General features: G+C 36.1%; 1 protein-coding gene across 4 annotated transcripts in view; it reads right to left on the reverse strand.

Annotated features, from left to right (window-relative positions):
- The window catches only part of SYT14 (synaptotagmin 14), a 272,378-nt gene that overhangs the window by 77,215 nt on the left and 173,306 nt on the right, over positions 1–21,857 (reverse strand). For all 4 annotated transcript variants that reach the window (XM_004424867.3, XM_087439514.1, XM_087439497.1 and 1 more), the window contains 2 exons: positions 17,312–17,580; positions 12,108–12,557 (listed from right to left, as the gene is read on the reverse strand). In XM_004424867.3, coding sequence (XP_004424924.1) covers positions 12,108–12,557; positions 17,312–17,580 — 719 coding nt within the window. The remainder of the gene's footprint in view (positions 1–12,107; positions 12,558–17,311; positions 17,581–21,857) is intronic.

Genomic DNA, 21,857 nt, shown 5'->3' on the forward strand with positions numbered 1-21,857 from the left:
AAGGAGCGGGTGGAGAGTGTGGGGTGGTGGCGGAGTGTGTGGGGCTCCCGCCGTGGAGAGACTGGGTCCGCTTGGGGAGGTCGGGGCACTCACACGGGGCAGGACTGTGTTGACTGTGTGTGTGGACCTCTGGGCGGCAGGGCTTGTCAGCTGCAGAAGACTTGTGCTTCTCAAAGACCCACATAGGAGGTTTGCCCCACCTTCCAAAGCCTGAAACAATTGGGTGCTCCTGTGCCTGAGGCCAACCCCACCCAGCTGCAATCCTCAGAGAGCTGACAAGAGACCTAATAGGCTAGAGGTTTACAGCAATTCTAAGGCCCTGAGCCTAACAACCTGCCACACTGGGGGCCTACTCACTTAAAAGAAATACTGCAACACAAATGTGGTATTAGAACTTACAGCCAACTGTGCTGGGGCTCCCCACACCTGATAAAGAGACTGAAGGGCCCACAACAACTACAAGCAGCTGAGCATTACAACAGCTGGCCAGGAGCATAACTCAGCCTCCCTGGGCGCCTATAGGGAGAGCTAACAGGCCACAATAGAAGGACACACGTAGCCCACATAGGGGCCACCCTGGAACATTGAGAACTGAGGGAAGCACACTGGAAGCCTCCTAAGCCATCACTTACATAAGGTCACCTATCCAAGAGCAGGAGACGAGGCTGACCTACCTAATACGAGACACAAGCACAGGGAAAGAGGCAAAATGAGGAGGCAAAAGAATACATTCCAAGTAAGGGAACAGGACAAAACCCCAGAAAAGGAACTAAGTGAAACAGAAATGAGCAACCTACCCGACAGAGAGTTCAAACTAAGAGTGTTAAGGATGCTCACTGATCTGGGGAGAAGAATAGATGAACTCAGTGAGACTGTCAACAAAGAAATGGAAGATATAAAAAAGAACCAATCAGAAATGAAGAATACAATACTGGAAATGAAAAACTCATTAGAGGGACTCAAAAGCAGAGTAGAGGATACAGAAGAACGGATCAGTGAGCTGGAAGAAAGACTAGAAGAAATTACCCAAGGTGAACAGGTAAAAGAGAAAAGAATTAAAAAGAGTGAGGACAGTCTAAGGGACCTCTGGGACAACATCAAGCGCACTAACATCCGTGTTATAGGTGTCCCGGAAGGAGAAGAGCGAGACAAGGGGGCAGAGAATCTATTTCAAGAAATAATAGATGAAAACTTCCCTAACCTAAGGAAGGAAACAGACATCCAGGTACAGGAGGCACAGAGAGCCCCAAACAAGATAAACCCAAAGAGGCCCACACCAAGACATATCATAATCAAAATGTCCAGAATTAAAGATAAAGAGAGAATCCTAAAAGCCGCAAGAGAATGTCAAGTTACATACAAAGGAAACCCCATAAGGCTATCAGCTGACTTCTCTGCAGAAACCTTACAGGCTAGAAGAGAATGGCACGATATATTTAAAGTGCTAAAAGGAAAAAACTTACAGCCAAGAATACTCTACCCGGCAAGGTTATCGTTCAAAATGGAAGGAGAGATCAAAATTTTCCCAGATAAGCAAAAATTAAAGGAGTTTGTCACCAAGAAACCAGTGTTACAAGAAATGTTAAAGGGACTGATTTAAGGGGAAAAGAGAAGACCACAAATAGGAAAAATTATCTATTTCCACGATTAGAACATAATGGATACAAATGCACAAAAAGAGGTTAGATATGATATCAAAAACATAAAAGGAGGGAGGAGGGTAGTTAAAGAGTACAGCTTTCAGACAGAGGTCAAACTAAAGTGACCATCAATTCTGTATAGAAGAAGTAAGGAACAGAGAAGGACTACTTAAACACTGAGGAAAAAAATAAAAAAGTTAAAAATGGCAGTAAGTACATACTTATCAATAGCTACTTTAAACGTCAATGGACTAAATGCCCCAATTAAAAGGCATAGGGTGGCTGACTGGATAAAAACAAGACCCATATATATGCTGCATACAAGAGACACACTTCAGACCTAAAGACACTCACAAACTGAAAGTGAAGGGATGGAAAAAGATACTCCACGCAAATGGCAATGAAAAGAAAGCTGGGGTAGCAGTACTCATATCAGACAAAATAGACTTTAAAACAAAAACTGTAAAAAGAGACAAAGAAGGGCATTACATAATGATCAAGGGAACAATCCAACAAGAGGATATAACACTTGTAAATATCTACGCACTCCAATGTAGGTGCACCTAAATATATAAAGCAATTATTAACAGACATAAAAACAGAATTAGACAGTAACACAATAATAGTAGGGGACTTTAACACTCCACTAACACCAACGGATAGATCATCCAAACAGAAGATCAATAAGGAAACATTGGCCTTAAACGACACCTTAGAACAGATGGACCTAGTAGATATATACAGAGCATTCCATCCAAAAACTGAAGAATACACGTTCTTTTCAAATGCACATGGAACATTCTCCAAGATTGATCACATATTAGGCCACAAAACAAGTCTCCATAAATTTAAGAAGATTGAAATAATACCAAGCATCTTTTCTGACCACAACGGTATGAAACTAGAAATCAACTATAGGAAGAAAATCAGAAAAGCCACAAATACATGGAGATTAAACAAAATGCTACTGAACAACGACTGGGTTAACGAAGAAATCAAAGAAGAAATCAAAAATACCTGGAGACAAATGAAAATGAAAATACGACATGCCAGAATTTATGGGATACAGCAAAAGCGGTTCTAAGAGGGAAGTTTATAGCGATACAGGCCTATCTCAACAAACAAGAAAATCTCAAATAAACAATCTAAAAATGCACCTAAAGGAACTGGAAAAAGAAGAACAAACAAAGCCCAAAATCAGTAGAAGAAGGGAAATAATAAAAATCAGAGCAGAAATAAATGAAATAGAGACCAAAAAACAATAGAAAAATTAATAAAACCAAGAGCTGGTTCTTTGAAAAGATCAACAAAATAGACAAACCTTTAGCTAGACTCACCAAGAAAAAAGAGAGAAGGCACAAATAAGTAAAATCAGAAATGAAAGAGGAGAGGTTACAACAGACACCTCAGAAATACAAAAGATTATAAGAGAATACTATGAAAAACTATATGCCAACCAATTCGACAATCTGGAAGAAATGGATAAATTCTTAGAATCATACAACCTTCCAAAACTGGATCAAGAAGAAGTGGAGAATTTGAATAGACCAATCACCAGTAAGGAGATCGAAACAGTAATCAAAAACCTCCCCAAAAATAAAAGTCCAGGACCAGACGGCTTCCTGGGGAATTCTACCAAACATTCAAAGAAGACTTAATACCTATCCTTCTCAAACTCTTCCAAAAATTGAGGAGGAGGGAAGCTCCTAACTCATTCTACGAAGCTGACATTACCCTGATACCAAAACCAGACAAGGACAACACAAAAAGAAAATTACAGGCCAATATCACTGATGAACATCGATGCGAAAATCCTCAACAAAATACTAGCAAATCGCATACAACAATACGTTAAAAAGATTATACACCATGATCAAGTGGGATTTATTCCAGGGATGCAGGGATGGTTTAACATTCGCAAATCAATCAACGTAATACACCACATTAATAAAATGAAGAACAAAAATCACATGATCATCTCAATAGATGCAGAGAAAGCATTTGACAAGATCCAGCATCCATTTATGATAAAAACTCTGAATAAAATGGGTATAGAAGGAAAGTACCTCAACATAATAAAGACCATATATGAGAAACCCACAGCTAATATCATCCTCAATGGTGAAAAACTGAAAGCTATCCCTCTAAGAACAGGAACCAGACAAGGATGCCCACTGTCACCACTCCTATTTAACATAGTATTGGAAGTCCTAGCCAGAGCAATCAGGCAAGAGAAAGAAATAAAAGGGATCCAAATTGGAAAGGAAGAAGTGAAACTGTCACTATTTGCAGATGACATGATTTTATATATAGAAAACCCTAAAGAATCCACCAGAAAACTTTTAGAAGTAATAAACGAATATGGTAAAGTTGCAGGATACAAAATCAACATACAAAAATCAGTTGCATTTCTGTACACTAACAACGAAGTAGCAGAAAGAGAAATTAAGAATACCATCCCATTTACAATTGCAACAAAAAGAATAAAATACCTAGGAATAAATTTAACCAAAGAGGTGAAAGATCCGTACAATCGAAAACTATAAAACATTTCTGAAAGAAATTGAAGAAGACACAAAGAAATGGAAAGATATTCCGTGCTCTTGGATTGGAAGAATTAACATAGTTAAGATGTCCATACTTCCTAAAGCCATCTATAGATTCAATGCCATCCCTATCAAAGTTCCAACAACATTTTTCACAGAAATAGAACAAAGAATCCTAAAATTCATATGGAACAACAAAAGACCCCGAATAGCTAAAGGAATCCTGAGAAAAAAGAACAAAGCTGGAGGTATCACACTCCCTGATATCAAAATATACTACAAAGCTATAGTAACCAAAACAGCATGGTACTGGCACAAAAACAGACACACAGATCAATGGAATAGAATCGAAAGCCCAGAAATAAACCCACACATCTATGGACAGCTAATCTTTGACAAAGGAGCCAAGAACATACAATGGGGAAAAGAAAGTCTCTTCAACAAATGGTGTTGGGAAAACTGGATAGCCATATGCAAAAATGAAAGTAGATCCTTACCTTACACCATACACAAAAATTAACTCCAAATGGATTAAAGACTTGAATGTAAGACCTGAAACTGTGAAAGTTCTAGAAGAAAACATAGGCAGTACGCTCTTCGACATCGGTCTTAGCAACATCTTTTCAAACACCACATCTGACCGGGCAAGAGAAACAATAGAAAAAATAAACAAATGGGACTACATCAAACTAAAAGCTTCTGCACAGCAAAGGAAACCATCAACAAAACGAAAAGACAACCTAACAATTGGGAGAAGATATTTGCAAACCATACATCTGATAAGGGCTTAATCTCCAAAATATATAAAGAACTCATGCATCTCAACAACAAAAACTACCAACCCAATTAAAAAATGGGCAAAAGACCTGAACAGACATTTCTCCAAAGAAGATATACAGATGGCCAACAGACACATGAAAAGATGTTCAAAATCACTAACTATCAGGAAATGCAAATCAAAACTACAATGAGATATCACCTCACGCCTGTCAGAATGGCTATAATTAACAAGACAGGAAACAACATGTGTTGGAGAGGATGTGGAGAGAAGGGAACTCTCATACACTGCTGGTGGGAGTGCAAACTGGTGCAGCCACTATGGAAAACAGTATGGAGATTCCTCAAAAATCAACGATAGAACTACCATATGATCCAGCTATTCCACTGTTGGGTATTTATCCAAAGAACTTGAAAACACCAATTTGCAAAGGTACATGCACCCTGTGTTCATTGCAGCCTTATTCACAATAGCCAAGACTTGGAAGCAACCTAAGTGCCCATCAAGGGACGAATGGATAAAGAAGCTGTGGTATATATACACAATGGAATACTACTCAGCCATAAGAAACGACGAAATCCACCCATTTGGCACAACATAGATGGACATTGAGGGTATAATGCAAAGTGAAATAAGTCAGAGGGAGAAGGTCAAATACTGTATGATTTCCTTCATTAAGTAGTAGATAATAACAACAATAAACAAACACATAGGGACAGAGATTGGATTGGTGGTTACCAGAGGGGAAGGGGGGAAAAAAAAAAAAAAAAAAAAAAAAGAATTTCAACTGTGATATGTAGGGATTTAGTAAAATGAATATGCACTAAAAAAAAAAAAAAAAAAAAAAAAAGAAGAATAAAAGGGGAATAAGTAGGTTACAAACAGAGAACACCTGCAGATTTGATTTGCATGTGTTTATAATTGTATAAAGGTATTTGCGGAAGACTTCATGAATTGGTAAAGAACATCCCACTAGGATGAAAGTAGACTTACAGAATGTTATCTCACTATATCAGTATTCACCTCAACCAAGAAGAAGTGATTTGCACATCTGTTATTCAATCTCAATTCCTAGTTGTCTAGAGTAGAAGTCAGAAAACTCTTTTTGTAAAGAGCCAGATAGTAGTATTTTAGGCCCTGTGGGCAGTACTAGTTTTCTATTGATGTGTAACGAGCTACCACAAACTTAGTAGGTTAAACACACCCATTTATTATCTCACAGTTTCTGTAGGTCAGAAACCTCGGTGGGCTCAACTGGGTCCTCTGCTAAGGATCTCAGAGGCGGTAATCAAGGCGTTGGCTCTGCTGGGCTCTTATCTGGAGGCTCTGGAGAAGAATCTGCTTTCAAGTTTATTCAGGTGTTGGCCAAATTCAGTTCCTTGCAGTTGTAGGACTGAGGTCCTATATTCTTGCCGGCAGTTGGCCAAAACTCTTAGAGGCCTCCCTCTCAGCAACTAAAGACTCCTCTCAGGTCCTTCCACATGGCACAGGGAACTTCACGTTGAATCCTCCTCATGCTTTGAATCTATTTTTTTCTGCTACCAATCAGAGAAAACTCTTTGCTTTTAAAGGGTTCATGTAACTAGCTTAGGCCTACCCAAATAATACATTATCTTAATGTCAACTGATTAGTAACCTTAACTATATCTTCAAAATTCCTTTGCCATATAACACAACATAATCATATGAGTAACACCAGGGGATGAAGGTCATGGGGGCCATCTTAGAGTTGCCTACCACAGTCTGCTCTCTGGCCCCCATGATTCTTATACATCCCACATGTAAAATGTATTCACCCCAGCCCAAGGCTACTACATTATTAGTTCAAAGTAAAACAAGTCCCAACATTTGAATCTAAATCTCATCATCTCAAAGTCTAAAATCTTATCTAAATCATCTAAACCTAGTGAGAATATGGCGCTTGCTGTAATCCATTAAGTACAGCTCCTGGGCAAAATTCTTATTTATGGATCTATATAACTAAAGAGACAAGTTATCTGCCACAAATACTTCCAACACTCAATGGTATAAGGCATAAGATAACATTTATAGACATTTCAATTTGAAAAGGGCAAAATGAAAGGTAAAGGAGTCACCAGTCCAAAGTAGTTTTGAAATCCTACTGGAGAAACTCCAGCTACAATTCCTTTATTAGGTTTCAAGGCCTGGGAATAACCCTCGATGGCTCTCAGTTGCATTCTCTGGGCTCTCAGTTCTGCCCTGTGTGTCATCCTTCCTTTTTCTTGAAAGGTAGCAAGCAGCTGTTTGCAGCTAAGTAGCTTTACAGGCTTGCTTCTTGCTAGTTTTATTTTGGGGGTCCACCCAGCTCCTTCCATTTCATATTCCCTGTTTCTTTCAGTCCCAGTTGGCAGAGTTTGTGTTGATGTAATTTTTTCAAGAATATTGTGGGTCTTATGTGAATTTTACAGAGGTTCACTCCATTAAACAATATGCCTACAAATTTTTTTAAGATCCTCCCTTCTCTATCTTTGGCTTCCACTGAGATAGCTGAGGGACAACATTCTTAAGCAACCTAGTGGCCCTCTGGTTTGATAGAGATGATCTACGAGGAAAACTCTTACTCTCCTAGAAAGGTCTTCTAGGAAACCTAGTATGGCTGAATACTCTAACTTTTTTTATCTTTTACAGGTTTCAGCAAAAGTTGTACAGTCACACCCTCAGCCTTTTCTCTACACCAGCTTTCAGGAGCCATTTCTAAATTTCAGCATCTTTTGTAATCTAGATAGGATGAGAATTTCCCAATTTATCAAGTCCTAGTTCCTTTTTGTTTAACATTTAGTCCCTCAATTTCTCTCTCTCCTCCTGCATTTCACTATAAGCAGCAATAAGAAAACAGACTATACATTCAACATTGTGCTTGAAACCTCCTCAGCTAAACAACCAGGTTCATCATTCACAAGTTCTGCTTTCCACCTAACTGCAGGAGACAATTCTGCTAAGCTTTCTGCCACTACATAGCAAGGATTCTCCTTTCCTCCAGTTTCCAAGAACATGTTCTTCACTTCCTTCTGCCTTTATGAGCAGTGTCCTTCAAGTCTAGATTTCCACTATGTTCTAGATAATTTAGGCTTTTCTCTATCATGCTCTTCAAAATTCTCCTCCAAATTCTTTCAGCCTTCACCCACTTGTGATTCCAAAGCTACTCCCACATTTTTAGGTATTTGTTATGACAGCATCTCACTTCCTGGTATCAAAATCTATATTCGTTGTCTATTGCTATCTAACAAATTACCATAAACTCAGCAGCTCAAAACGACACTTATTTATTATCTCACATTTTCTGTAGGTCAGGAGTCCAAGCAAGCTCAACCGGATTCTCTACTTAGGGTCTCACAAGACTGAAATCAAATTTGCTGCTGGGCTGGTCTATTATCCGGAGGCTCTGGTGAAGAATCTACTTCCAAGTTCATTTGGGTTGTTAGCTGAATTCAGTGCCTTGCAGTTGTAGGACTGAGGTCCCCATTTTCTAGCTAGTCACACTGCATAGATTATGCTAATTAAGTATTGTCTGTACAGGAAAGGTTGTGTGTGTTTGTATGTTTGTGAGAGAAAGAATGAAGTTTCATTATTAATGAATGAAGTTTCATTATTAATAAACCATAATAAATAAATATAATATTAATAAATCTAATAAGTTGAATGAAAACTAGAAAACTAGAAATGACAAAAAGGGGAGAGGCCATTCCAGGTTAACTGTTATAGAAAGTAATATTGTACCAAAAACCCAAGTGAAAAAAGTAATTGGAGTTATATACTAGGAAAGAGTACCATATAAACAAAGTTGAGTATATGAGAAAATTGCAAACTATGAGAGGGATACACCATGGTAAGAAGGGTAACTGACAACATTCCAGATATTGAGTATGGCTTAAGAGATGACTACAGTAAGTAAATATTAAACTATACGGCTATTTAAAAACATTTATCTGTCAGGTTCTTATCTGAAAACACTGGAAGCTAATTCTGATGGATTAAGCAGAACAGCAATTTACTAAAGGAACTGGGAGGCCTAGAGAACCAGATTTATGGTTAAGCTTCTCAAGAACAAAACCTAAAACTGTACTGCAGAGCTGATCTGGTGAGGAAACTTTGCTGCTACTCCTGGTGCCAAGGTCTTTTCTTTCCTGCAACTGTTACTGCACAGCACCACCACCATTTCTGCACCAGCAAAGATATTTTAGATTACCGCGGACTCTCAATATCAGATTCCTCTACCATCAACCTCATGCAAACACGATTTGAGTGTAATGTCTGCTTCCCTGTTCAGTCTGTATTGAGGTTTCCGGGAAATGAATATGAGTGACAGATTCTAGGTCACATGGCTCATGCCCTAGCTACTGAGGGACTGGGAAAGGGAATTTTATAGCCTACCTCGGGGAGGTGGGACTATTATTTGGGACTTCCTCAGACATTAGAAGGTTGTTGAAAAGGTACAGAAGAGTGAGGATACATAATAAATGTCCACTACAAAATATCATATATTAAGCATACAAAACACCTAAAATTCACCCATTTTTGTTTTTACCTAACTCCTTTCCCAATTCTCTGATTGGCAGAATCAGAGAATATCAGAGATGGATGGGACCTTAGAGATTATTTGGTTTAATCCTCTCATTTTACTAATGAGAAATCTGATGCCCAAAGTGATGAGATAATTTACCCAAGCTAACACAACTAGTTAGTAGAAAGAACTTATGCTTTTCAACCCTTCATATATTTTCTATCAGTCAATGATCATGGAGGCTTACTTCAAACTGTATCTTTATCTTAATGTTAAACTTAAATCTTACCCTTAGGGAAACTCAATGTTTAGTCCTCAGAAAGTCATTTTGGTGACACTGGTCATTTTTCTCTCAGTGTATTGATTTGAAGAGTTCCTGAAAAACTGGCTATAAAACTAAATTTTATATGCAGAGTTCTATTTTTCTATTATTACCCATGAAGATAAACTGTTATTAAGCTTCAAAAAATTGTAAATTTTTTGATTGGATTAAAATTTTCCCTTGCAAAAGACCAATATTCTTGCAATAAGTAATTATTCAAAAGCTACAAGAATAAATGTTTAATTATTGAAAGCACCTCTCACTCATATATTATTACATCTTAAAAAATTAGAGCTAAAATCATGCAAGTAAACTATAATCATATGATTTCTCCATGCAAGTAATATCAAAACTTAAGCAAAGGGAACATTAAGACTATAGCATATACAGAATATGTACATTCTATTAGTATTTTATTTTTATGAGAAAACAATTGATAGAATTATCAGTCTTAACCTCGCAACTGTGGTGCGCTGAGTTGTTTTTGGCACAGAAGCCAAAAATAAGCAATGAGATTTTGAGAAAGTGGAGAAAGAAAGAAGGCAAGAGAGAGGTACAATTAAACACAAGTATTGAATTTGAAAAGTGTGACAATGCAAAGAAAAAAATTCTCTAATGACATAAGATGGATAGTTTTACTTAGATTTAAATATTATGTCTTAGAAGCTATTTATCTAGCACTTCTTTTTGTGAACACTCCTCAGAAATTTATTGTACTGGTTGTTGGAAATATAAAATCAATGACTATAAGCTAACACATGTAACGTAGGTGTATACAAAAATTAGTTTGACCAGAGATAAAATCATATTATTTTCTATGGCTTCACTTTCTTTGTGAAATGAATATAATTAATACAGAACCGGGAACAGATAATTTGAAGGAAATAAAGCAAAACAAAATACACACCTCTTGACGACACAGTCATTCTCTGCTAATTTAAATCAGTTATTTCTATATAAGAATGTGTTTTTCATAGATTAAGTAGTGATCACTCAGACCAAATAATGAGAAAGTTTAAAAATCATACTAAGAATTTCAGAACATTCCATTTTATAAAAAATTGCCTTTTTCCCTCTGAAATATTGCCTGCGCTTTCTTTGTTCTCTCCTCTGATAAACTGCAGATAATCATATTTTTAAAAAAAGGCATTTCCCAAAAATGGTAATTTTGAAATTTAAAATTATAAAAAGTTATCAATTTTCCCAATAAAGGTTAAATCTTATCCCACAAACCCATAGGGATATACTATATTTATCAACACCTTTTCTTTTTTAAAGACGCTGAAATCATCTAGCTAAAATGGTCCAGTTCTATCGTGAACGAAGGTCCTATAAGATCAAATGCTGCATGGTATAAATTCAATGAGAATCTAATCTTGAACTTATGCTTACACTAAAAGTTTAAAAATGACCCTGAAATATTATACCTTTATTTTAAAATATAAATCTATTCTAAAATCTGTATATTTATATTATAAAAATGCTTTTTATTCAATATAACAAAGAGGAATAAATATAATTCATAATTTACATTTACAGCATGTCACCGATTTTCTCACAATCTAAATAACTATGTGGCATAATGTCCCCCTGGTTTAAATAAACAGTGCAGTTCTCCTGTGACTTGCAATGCCTTGTGGGAATTTAGTTAAAAATATGGAGAGAGAGAGACTTGTATGTGATTAGAACCCGAAGGAAAAAAGAGAAAAGGCAGAACAGCTCATAGTACTAAACTTAAATATTCTCTGAGAAACACTGCAAAATCTTTGTTTAAAAAGGGTAGAAAGTAAAAACGAGGCAATTTTTTTTGAACCTTTAAAAATAATTCCATAGTAATTCTGGAAAGATAATCACTCATGACCTACACAGCAGTACATATTCTGTACAAGCAAATACTTTCTGCAGTATATTGAAGACGTGGGGCTAGATAGTTCTTAATGTATCACCTAGTTTTAATCTGGAAGGAAAACAATAAATTCTATAAGGAGTTCAGATGATGTCATAATTAATCATCTAATAAATGTTTAACAAAGGAACAAACGTGTAAGACACTGGGCTAGACTCTGTGGAGGATAAAATAAAACACATAAAATAAATCATATATAATCTTCAAGGGCAACTTTTATAGGTGAGAAAAAATTATACCTACCAATCCAGGGCTTAGAAATTTTGTAAAGGTATGATTACCATGTAAAAAATAGACTGAAAAGGTTGTTGGGTTTATCATAGATTTTAAAAATTGTGTACATTACATACCATGAACATAAACTACGTTCGGGCTATATGATCAGATACTCACAGAATGATTGTAAGAAGGTTCCAATATCACAGGTAATGACATTTTCCCTTGAAGATTCAATTTTGTTAAATAAAAAATCTTTTCCCCCACAATCTTTTCTTTTTTCATGCGATGTACACCATACAGTCTAAACCGAACTGCATAATTTCCAATCATCTCAGATTCAACATGATTAAATTTGAATGTTTCTGTGAAGACAGGGCATGGTCCTCTCTGGATGCTGGTTTTTGCTCTCTGTTTCTTTATAGGTAGAAGAACAAGGTGTACTTGCCATGAGTTGCCACCTGTCCTGTTATATGTTGGGATATCTGTGACAGCTGTCACTGTTACCAGAAGCTTCTGTTCTTGTGAGTCATAGTCAAAAGTCACATCCAGTGTGCCATATTTAGCTTCTGGCTCAGGATCAAAAGGTTTAGGAAGCTGTGAAGATGATCCTTGAGCTGACATATCCTAAGAAAAGCAAATTTAAATGTTTTCAGTTTTTAACTCTATTAATCTAGCATGTAAACAAATATCTGGTATTTCTTTAGGAGGATGATGTAAAAACTATTTTGATTTGCTGCCACAAAGAAAGTAATAATAATTAACAGGCAACTACAATCAAAAGCTACTCTCAGGGCCAGAGAAGTGTAAGTGGTAAGTTAAACTCAAAAACTTATTATCATAAAGACACAATTTAATATTCACCATCACAATTTTGAGAAAGTTGAATATATGTTTTTATAATGAGAATTGAAAATATATACTTCAATGTGTATCTCTGTTCCTTTTGCAGGAAACTACTAAATTTTACTTTTAACATTATAAATAACGCAATTGACAGCTCAATATTAGGCTGGAGAGAAAGAGAACATAAATAAAATTATAATGCTCTTAAAAAATTTGCTCCCATTTTCAGTTTGCTCTAAAATGCCCCCATCTGTAATAGAATGTAAACACATCTAAGCTTGAAAATCGATGGAAATGTGAAATATAAAAGTATAAAATACAAAGGCCTCAAAATCTTTGCAGCCAAATATTTAATTTCCATAACACAATTTACTTCAATTTTTAACCAGAATTAAAAACTACGTATTATTTTCTAATACTAATTACTGTTGAAAATGGCAGAATATACATTTCAAAAGTTCAAGAAAGACTAAAACTGTAAATTTTAATTATGAGATCAAAAGAAATTGAGCCCACTTGACCTGGAATTGTCTCAAATTCCTGTTAGTCTAATTATCTGGAATGTAACAGGAGTTTCTGCTACTGACAGTGCCAAACCCAGGTCTCTGACCTTTCAACTATACCACTTTGCCCCTTCAAGTATTTTAATAAATCTTAAATGTTTTTCATTTTAAAATGTGGACCAATTTTATAATTTACTAAATTTTTCTGAACTTTTATTTAGTGCCTACTGTAGCAGTCACTACTACTGACTCCCAGTCTTCCCTTTTTGCATTTCTCAAAAGAACTGCCTGAGTTTTTTTTTTTTTTTTTTTTTAAAGATTTTATTTATTTTATTTTCCCAAAGCCCCAGTGGATAGTTGTGTGTCGTAGCTGCACATCCTTCCAGTTGTTGTATGTGGGACTCGGCCTCAGGATGAACGGAGAAGTGGTGCCTCGATGCGCACCCGGGATCCGAACCCGGGCCACCAGCATCGCAGCGCGCGCACTTAACCACCAAGCCACAGGGCCGGCCCAGAACTGCCTGAGTTTTAACCAGCAGCATACCGTCTAGCAAGAGACTACACTTCAAAACCTTCCTTATAGCTGATATGCCCATGAGACTCAGCTTTGGCCAATGGGAGGCAAACAGAAGTTACGTATGAAATATCCAGATTGGGTTTATAGAAGAAATTACTTGCCCTTCACTCTTTCTCTCTTCCTCTTCCCACAAGCAGATACACGGACAGGATGTGTGGGTCAGCTTGGACCATATGGACTAGGACAACACTCTCAGGGATGGCAGTGTGACAAAAAAGAAGGAACCAGGTCCCTGAATGATGTTGTGGAGCAAAGCCACCGACTCACCCTGGACTGTTGTTAACTGAAAAACAAATAATCTTCTGCGGTTTTTAGCCATCGTACTTGTCTCCTTGTTATAGCACCTTACCACATACCCTAACTATTACACCTACTATGTGCCAGGCCCTATTTCAGGTGGGAGGGATGCAGCAGAGAACCAAAAATACACAAGTGTTTGACCTTATAAACCTTACAGGTCTACCTCCAGTGATCCACTTGGTATCATGTACAGAAGAAAAGATGACAAATGAGGAACAATACTTGGGTAGAGGGAACAAACTCTCATAGAAGAATTCAGTTTTTTATGCCATATGATTAAATCAGGGCAAACATATTCTTACCCTGCCAAAAGATTTACAGTTTAGAGAAAAATATTTTAATGCGTGCCACTTAATAGTCAATAATTAAAGATAATTAATTACATGGCTTTGATTTTTCAATTAAATATTTTTCTAAAATGGTGCCACGACAGCTAAGATTTTCAAGGCAATAAAAATTTTATAAGGTCCTAGATAGCTATTTCTGAATTTTGTTTCTCTTGGTGCCTCCCTATTTTTTTTCCAACAACTCTTGTGAAACTGAGGGTTAAAAGGGTGGGCCCTATACAGATAAAAGCTACTATCTGTATTCTGCAAATAATCCTTCCTTTCAAGGTGTCTGAATCAAAGTTTTGAATAATCTTTAGCTGGCAACAGGTCAGCAGAAGAGTTAATGAACTCCTTGTCAGGGGCTCCTCTGAACCCTCCCTCCTTTCCCAGTTCAATCATGTATGTGGATAGGCTCTAAGATAGCTATATCCTGGATTAAACTAAGAGGAAAGTAAGAATTTTCTATCTGATAAATAATACCTATTACAGGAACAGTGACAAGCAAAATAAACTTGAGAAAAGCCAAGAGTGAGGTTTATACGCTATCAGCATCTAAATATTTATGTAGTGTGCATTTTCTGCATTGTTTGAATATATCCAATTCTGCTACAGAAGACACAAAACCAAGCACGACAGAGGAGACTCATAAGAAGTGTTAACGCAGATAGCTAGTTGGCAGGTTCTGAAATATGAGCAAAACCCATAGGCTGTATTAACTATAGATAATGAGTAAAGAAGTAACTTGAGAGACACAGGCAGAATTCAGAAGATGTGTTAAATATAGATAGTAACTAAGTTAATAACTTGTAAAATATGCTCAAGATAGAATAAATAAAAAACATAATAGAACAAATGAGTATTACCTATGAAAAGAGATGGAAAGTCCAAGTCATGATCATGTCACCTTTCGGCTGACAACTCTGTCACCCATGTGTCCTATTTAAGTTATGCAGGTAAAACCTATGTCTATTTAGTAGGCTAACAGGCAAGTTTCACCGGTGGCCAGGAATACTTGCCCCTGAAACTCTCCCATAAAACAAGTTGAGTGTTTTTGGCTCTCAGCACCCTTGTTCAAATCTCATCTCTTGTCCTTGTTACCACACTATAAGTAGGGAATGGTGACGGAGCAAAAAGAGTGAGACGGGACATATGGGCATTACATAAACCAGGATTCCTATATTATGTTCCTGTCCCCGTACCCACTGGCATCCTATCCTAAGCGTGTTAACCTACCTCATCTGGCTTCTCTTACTTTTGCTTTACATTTGAAATAGATTAAAACACACACATACACACACATTTGCATGCACACACACACACACAAGTATAATTTGAGCACCTTAATTTGGTCTGTGAGTCCTCTGAGATAGCTTGCTTTGTGGTGTACATGGAGGGTACCACCACATCAAAGTAATTTCCCACACAACAATTTAGGTGAAGAGGGGCAATATAATATAGTTGTTAAGACTGTTTTTGCAGTCAGCCAGATCTGGGTTTGAATTATAGCTCCACCTTTTAAGAGCTGCCTATACGTGGGCAAACTGCTTAACTCTCTGAGTCTTAGTATTTTCATCGTAAAACAGAAATAATAACTTTCTGAAGACAAGGTTGTTAGAATTAAATGAGCTGACTATCTAAAACTCATAGCAAAATTCCTGGCACAATTGGTGATAGCAATTATTGTTGTTATCAATTCCACAATCCAGGCTTCACTGTTAATTTGCTGGCTATCTATATAGTTTGCAAACCTACAAAATAGCTGTCTTAAATTTGTTCAGGTATAGAACACAGAGAAATATTCTTTGTGGAAGATCAAGAAACACTGATGCATTAAACTTAAAATACCAATGTAGAACTTTCTTTCAGGTTAGATACTATAACACTAGAAATAGTAGAAAAGTAGTAAGAGATAAAAAGTGTTTTCAGAAATTATGTAAGAAAAACTTTAAAATTAAGGAAATTCTACTCCTAGCTCTACTTCCATTATTTAATTTTGGCAGTAGATGAAAATTCACCTAGAACACTGACACACTATCATATTATGAAATGCTGTTGGGGACAAAAGTTGTAAAAACTTGCAGTCTAAAAGAAAGAAAGTCCTAGAAGTTAATACTGTCTATGAAAATCTCTAGATTACCTTTATATCATAATCATAGAAGGATTAAAACAAATCCCTTTTAGCACATGGAAAGACTTTAAAAGTGTAACACATCTATTTTTGTTGTCATTTTCACATTTTTGCTCCAAAAAAGGAAATAACTTAAAACGCAACCAAATAACCATTCTGAATGAATGATGCATGAATTCAAATCATTAGTAAAGCTGAGCATCACTTACCTCTTCCATATTCTATGGTATGAAAATGCAAACAGATTATTGTGAAAGACTTGTAAAACATTAATGGGCAACCTCCTAACAGAAAACTATCCAAAATAAAATAATTAAAAAAAATAAAAAACACCAACATAAATAGGAACCTCAAGATAAAAGAAACTGGTAAATAATTCCAGAATGTTTTATATAAAATGTTAAAATAAAGAAAAAAACCTATCTTGAGGTTGAAACCTGGGAGAAGACAATTTTTCAATATCTTGTGTATTATTGCTCTCATTTTTAGCTACCCATCTTCCTTTGAGGAAGAGTTGAAGAATGGGTGGGACAGCCTTGATAGTCTGCTGGATAAAAATTAGATCAAGGATAGAAACTGGTACCACAGCCACAAATGACCCGATAGCAATAAACCCTTCTTCTTACCAAGAGGAGAAGCACAGGATTATCACCCTCCATATCACATTCATTTAAAAAATTCTATGTGTTTTTACTTACTTCAGGGCTCAGGACTGCAGTGCTGTCACTTGGAACATCTTCTTCATAGCCTTTATTATGAAAACTTTCTATTTCATGACCTGTACTTCCTTCACTTGGGCACTTGTTATATGAGCATCTTGGACTGTTGCAGTGGGAAAATTCACATTTACTGTCCCCAATTTCTGAGGGTGTACATGAGAGATGGGGAGAACCACTGTCATCCTGATATGGTGGTGGCTGCAATTCATCCAGTGGGGGTGTTCTTCTCATTCTCTGAATGCAGTTTCCTGATAATGATTAAGAATCTGGTCACTGTTTCTGACTAGCCTCAACATGCAGTATAAACCATAATAATTATAAATTACTTTAAAAAATCTGGATTAAAAAATTTGTGGCAACATAATTATTAGATTTACTAATGAGTTTTCTTCTTCCCTAGTTCAGACACAGAAATAAAATAATCTGGTTTCCCACCCTTCTCCTCCTGCATAATAAGATCAGGAAAAATAAAAGTCATATACTAAGAGAGATCCTGTTACATATCAGAAAAGTGGGAGAGCAATAAATATTAGTGAAATAGTTAATTTATTTAGTTCTTTTTTTCAAAACAATTGTGAAGCATACATACCTCATCTATTCCCTTATGATCTGTGGCCTCTCTAGCCACAGTAGATAAAAATATGTTAGGTAAAACAAACATAAAAACCTCATTTATTTTCTTCAATTACTGAGATGAACTTAAATTAGCATTCAGCTTAGCAGTGTCAGAAATTATTTTCCCACATGTATCCTAGATACAGAATCCTAAAAGGATTGATTGATTCACGAGGTGCACTGTGAATCAAGGCCGAATCCTCATCGGTCAGCAAAGGCTGAAGGCCGCAGCCTACAGTCTCCATCAGCAGGAGGCCACTCCCTGCCCCACTCTACTCTGCGTCTGAGTCCTCCTAAACTACGGCTCCACCTTGTCTACAGCAGGCATCGCCACCACCAGCAGTTAATTTGAAACCACATGTTCTTTCACTCTTAAATCATCCTTTTAATTTTTACCTCAATGATTTATCTCAATGACTGAGAATAACCATGTCTGTGAAGAGCACAGAGGTGGGGGCAGGAGGTAGATATAATGAAATAGAGTTCGGTATACAATTTAAGAATAGCTAAGTCTGTGTAGATAAACTGTGAAGGCAATATCAGATACTACACTTAAACACTACTCATTCTTTCTTTTAATGGACTGTGAATCTCTTTTCTCTAAAAGGACCCTGAAAAAAGGTAGTTCGTATTATAATTCTTACAATGGAGTTCAGTTCAAATATTCAATAGGTCTTCTGTTCTTCCTAAGATAGAAAAACCTCACATAAGAACTATAAAACTCATTTAAAAATCACCACAATGCCTGGTTCAAATGAAAAATATTAATTTGCATGAACTTAGCACAAAGTTACATAGTCATTCAGAAGCCCTAATTTTGGAAAAAGAATACTAGTCTTACCTACTGAGTCTAACATATTAACTTCAGTTTATAAAACATAAGCAAAAAGTAAAAAAGTTACTGAATATAGTTGAAGCTAAATTTGAGAAGAGAGATTAAACAGATATATTGCAAGTAGCAGCCAATAAAACACCATATCCCAGATTTCAGAATGGGGCTTCCAGGAAAGCTTTTGTTTTTCCAATAAAAGCAGGCAGACTCAACTGGCACCCCCCTTTCGTCCACTGGCCTTTCTCCTTCCTCTTCTCTGGAAGTGAAGCAGCCATCTTGTAACCATAAAGTAACAAGCATGAGAATGAAAGCTAAGGATGGAGATGCAGAAAAATAGAGAGTCTGGCTATTTGAAACATCACTAAGTAGCTATCTCCACACTTCTTGATGCCTGAGACAAATAAATCCTATTTGTTGAAAGAACAAAAAATAAAAAAACTGATAGTTGGATTCTCTCATTTCTAAATATCTTTTTCTACTGATAGTTTTTAAATCATTAAACCAAAAACCTTCCCTCCTCTAAAAATGTATATTTAAGCAGCCATTGAATTATAAGTTAAAATTATAAGTTAAACGGTAATGCCTAAATATTTACTGTAACATGAAGGCAATTAAAAAATTTTTGAATCTAGTGGTTCTGAGAGTCAGCATACCATCTTTTCCTTTACCTTTATTTTTTTTAAAAGAGAGGTGATCTTTCCCAGAAGACTCTCAGCACATTACCCCGCAGATCTCACTGGATAGAACTGGGTCACATGTCTATTTCTAAATCATCTCTGGTAGAGGAAACAGGATAACCATAATCGGCTTAGATTAATCAGAAGCCATCAAACTGAAGCTGGGGATGGGGTCACTTTCATTGTTTATATCTATATGGAGAAGAGTACATGCCACTCACCAAGAAAAAAAAGAGAGGAGTCAATTAACATTAGGAATGAAAGAGGAGACATTATAACTGATACCACAGACACAAAGGATCATAAGAGACTACTATGAACAATTATATGCCAATAAATGGGTCAACCTAGAAGAAATAGATACATTCCTAGAAACATACAATTGGCCAAGATGGAATCATGAAGAAATAGAAAATCTAAACAGACCAATTACTAGTAAGGATCAGTAATCAAAATCCTCCCAACAAACAAAAGTTCAGGACCAGATGGCTTCACTGGTGAATTCTACCAAACACTTAAAGAAGAATTAATACCAATCCTTCTCCAACTCTTACAAAAAACAGAAAAGGAGAGAATACTTCCAAACTCATTTTACCAGGCCAGCATTACCTTGACACCAAGGACAAGGAAACTAGAAGAAAAGAAAATTACAGTCCAATATTCCTAATGAATACAGATGCAAAAATCCTCAAAATAATATTAACAAACTGAATTCAACAATACATTAAAAGGATCATACACCATGAACAAGAGAGATTTATTCCAGGGATACAAGGATGGTTCCACATTCACAAATCAATCAATGTGATACACCCACATTAACAAAATGAAGAATAAAAATCATAGGATCATCTCAATAGACACAGACAAAGCATTTGGCAAAATTCAACAACCATTCATGGTAAAAACTCCCAACAAACTGGGTATAGAGGGTACATATATTAACATAATAAAGGCCGTAAATGACAAGCCTACAGCTAACATCATACCTAATGGTGAAAAGCTGAAAGCTTTTCCTCTAAGATCAGAAACAACACATGGATGCAGACTCTCACCACTTTCATTCAACATAGTACTGGAAGTCCTAGCCAGAGCAATTAGGCAAGAAAAGAAATAAAATGCATCCAAATCGGAAAAGAAGTAAAACTATCTATTTGCAGATGAAATATTATATATAGAAAACCCTACAGATGCACCAAAAAACTATTAGAATAAACGAATTCAGTAAAGTTGCAGGATACAAAATCAATATAAAAAATCAGTTGCATTTCTATACACTAACAATGAACTATCAGAAAAAAAATTCCATTTACAATTGCATCAAAAAGAATAAAATACCTAGGAATAAATTTAACCAAGAAGGTGAAAGACCTGCTCACTAAAAACTACAAGACACTGATGAAAGAAATTGAAGAAGGCACAAATAAATGGAAAGATACTCCATGCTCATGGATTGGAAGAATTAACATTGTTAAAATGTCCATACTACACAAAGCAATCTATAGATTCAATGCAATCACTATCAAAATCCCAATGCAATTTTCCACTGAAATAGAAGAAACCATCCTAAAATTTGTATGGAACCACAGAAGACTCCAAGACTCCAAACAGCCAAAGCAATCTTGAAAAAGAAGAACAAAGCTGAAGGTATCACACTTCCTGATTGCAAACTATATTACAAAGCTATAGCAATCAAAACAATATGGTATTGGCATAAAAACAGACACATAGATCAATAAAACAGAATACAGAGCTTAGAAATAAACCAACGCATACATGACCAATTAATTTAGGACTAAGGAGCCAAGAATATAGAATGTGGAAAAGATAGTCTCTTCAATAAAGGGTGATAGGAAAACTGGATAGCCACATTTGAAGGAATGAAACTGGACCCCTCTCTTACACCGTACACAAAAATTAACTCAAAATGGATTAAAGACTTGAAGATAAGACCTGAAACCACAAAAATCCTACAAGAAAACATAGAGGTAAGCTCCTTGACATTGGTCTTAACAATGATATTTTAGATTTGACACCAAAAGCAAAGGCAACAAAAGAAAAAACAAACAAGTGGAATTACAGCAAACTAAAAAGCTTCTGCACAGCAAACTATCAACACAATTAAAAGGCAACCTACAGAATGGGAGAAAATATTTGCAAATCAAATATCTGGCAAATATATCCAAAATATATAACGAACTCATACAACTCTATAGCCAAAAAAAAAAAAAAAAAAAACGAAAAACAAAAAATCTGATTAAAAATGGGCTGAGGAACTGTATAGACATTTTTCCAAAGAAGACATCCAAATGGCCAATAGGTACATGAAAAGGTGCTCAACAGCATAATCATCAGGGAAATGCAGATCAAAACCACCATGAGATATCATCTCACATCTGTT

This window comes from Ceratotherium simum, chromosome 2, assembly GCF_057802395.1.
Source record: "Ceratotherium simum simum isolate JZ-2026a chromosome 2, ASM5780239v1, whole genome shotgun sequence".
NCBI lineage: Eukaryota > Metazoa > Chordata > Mammalia > Perissodactyla > Rhinocerotidae > Ceratotherium > Ceratotherium simum.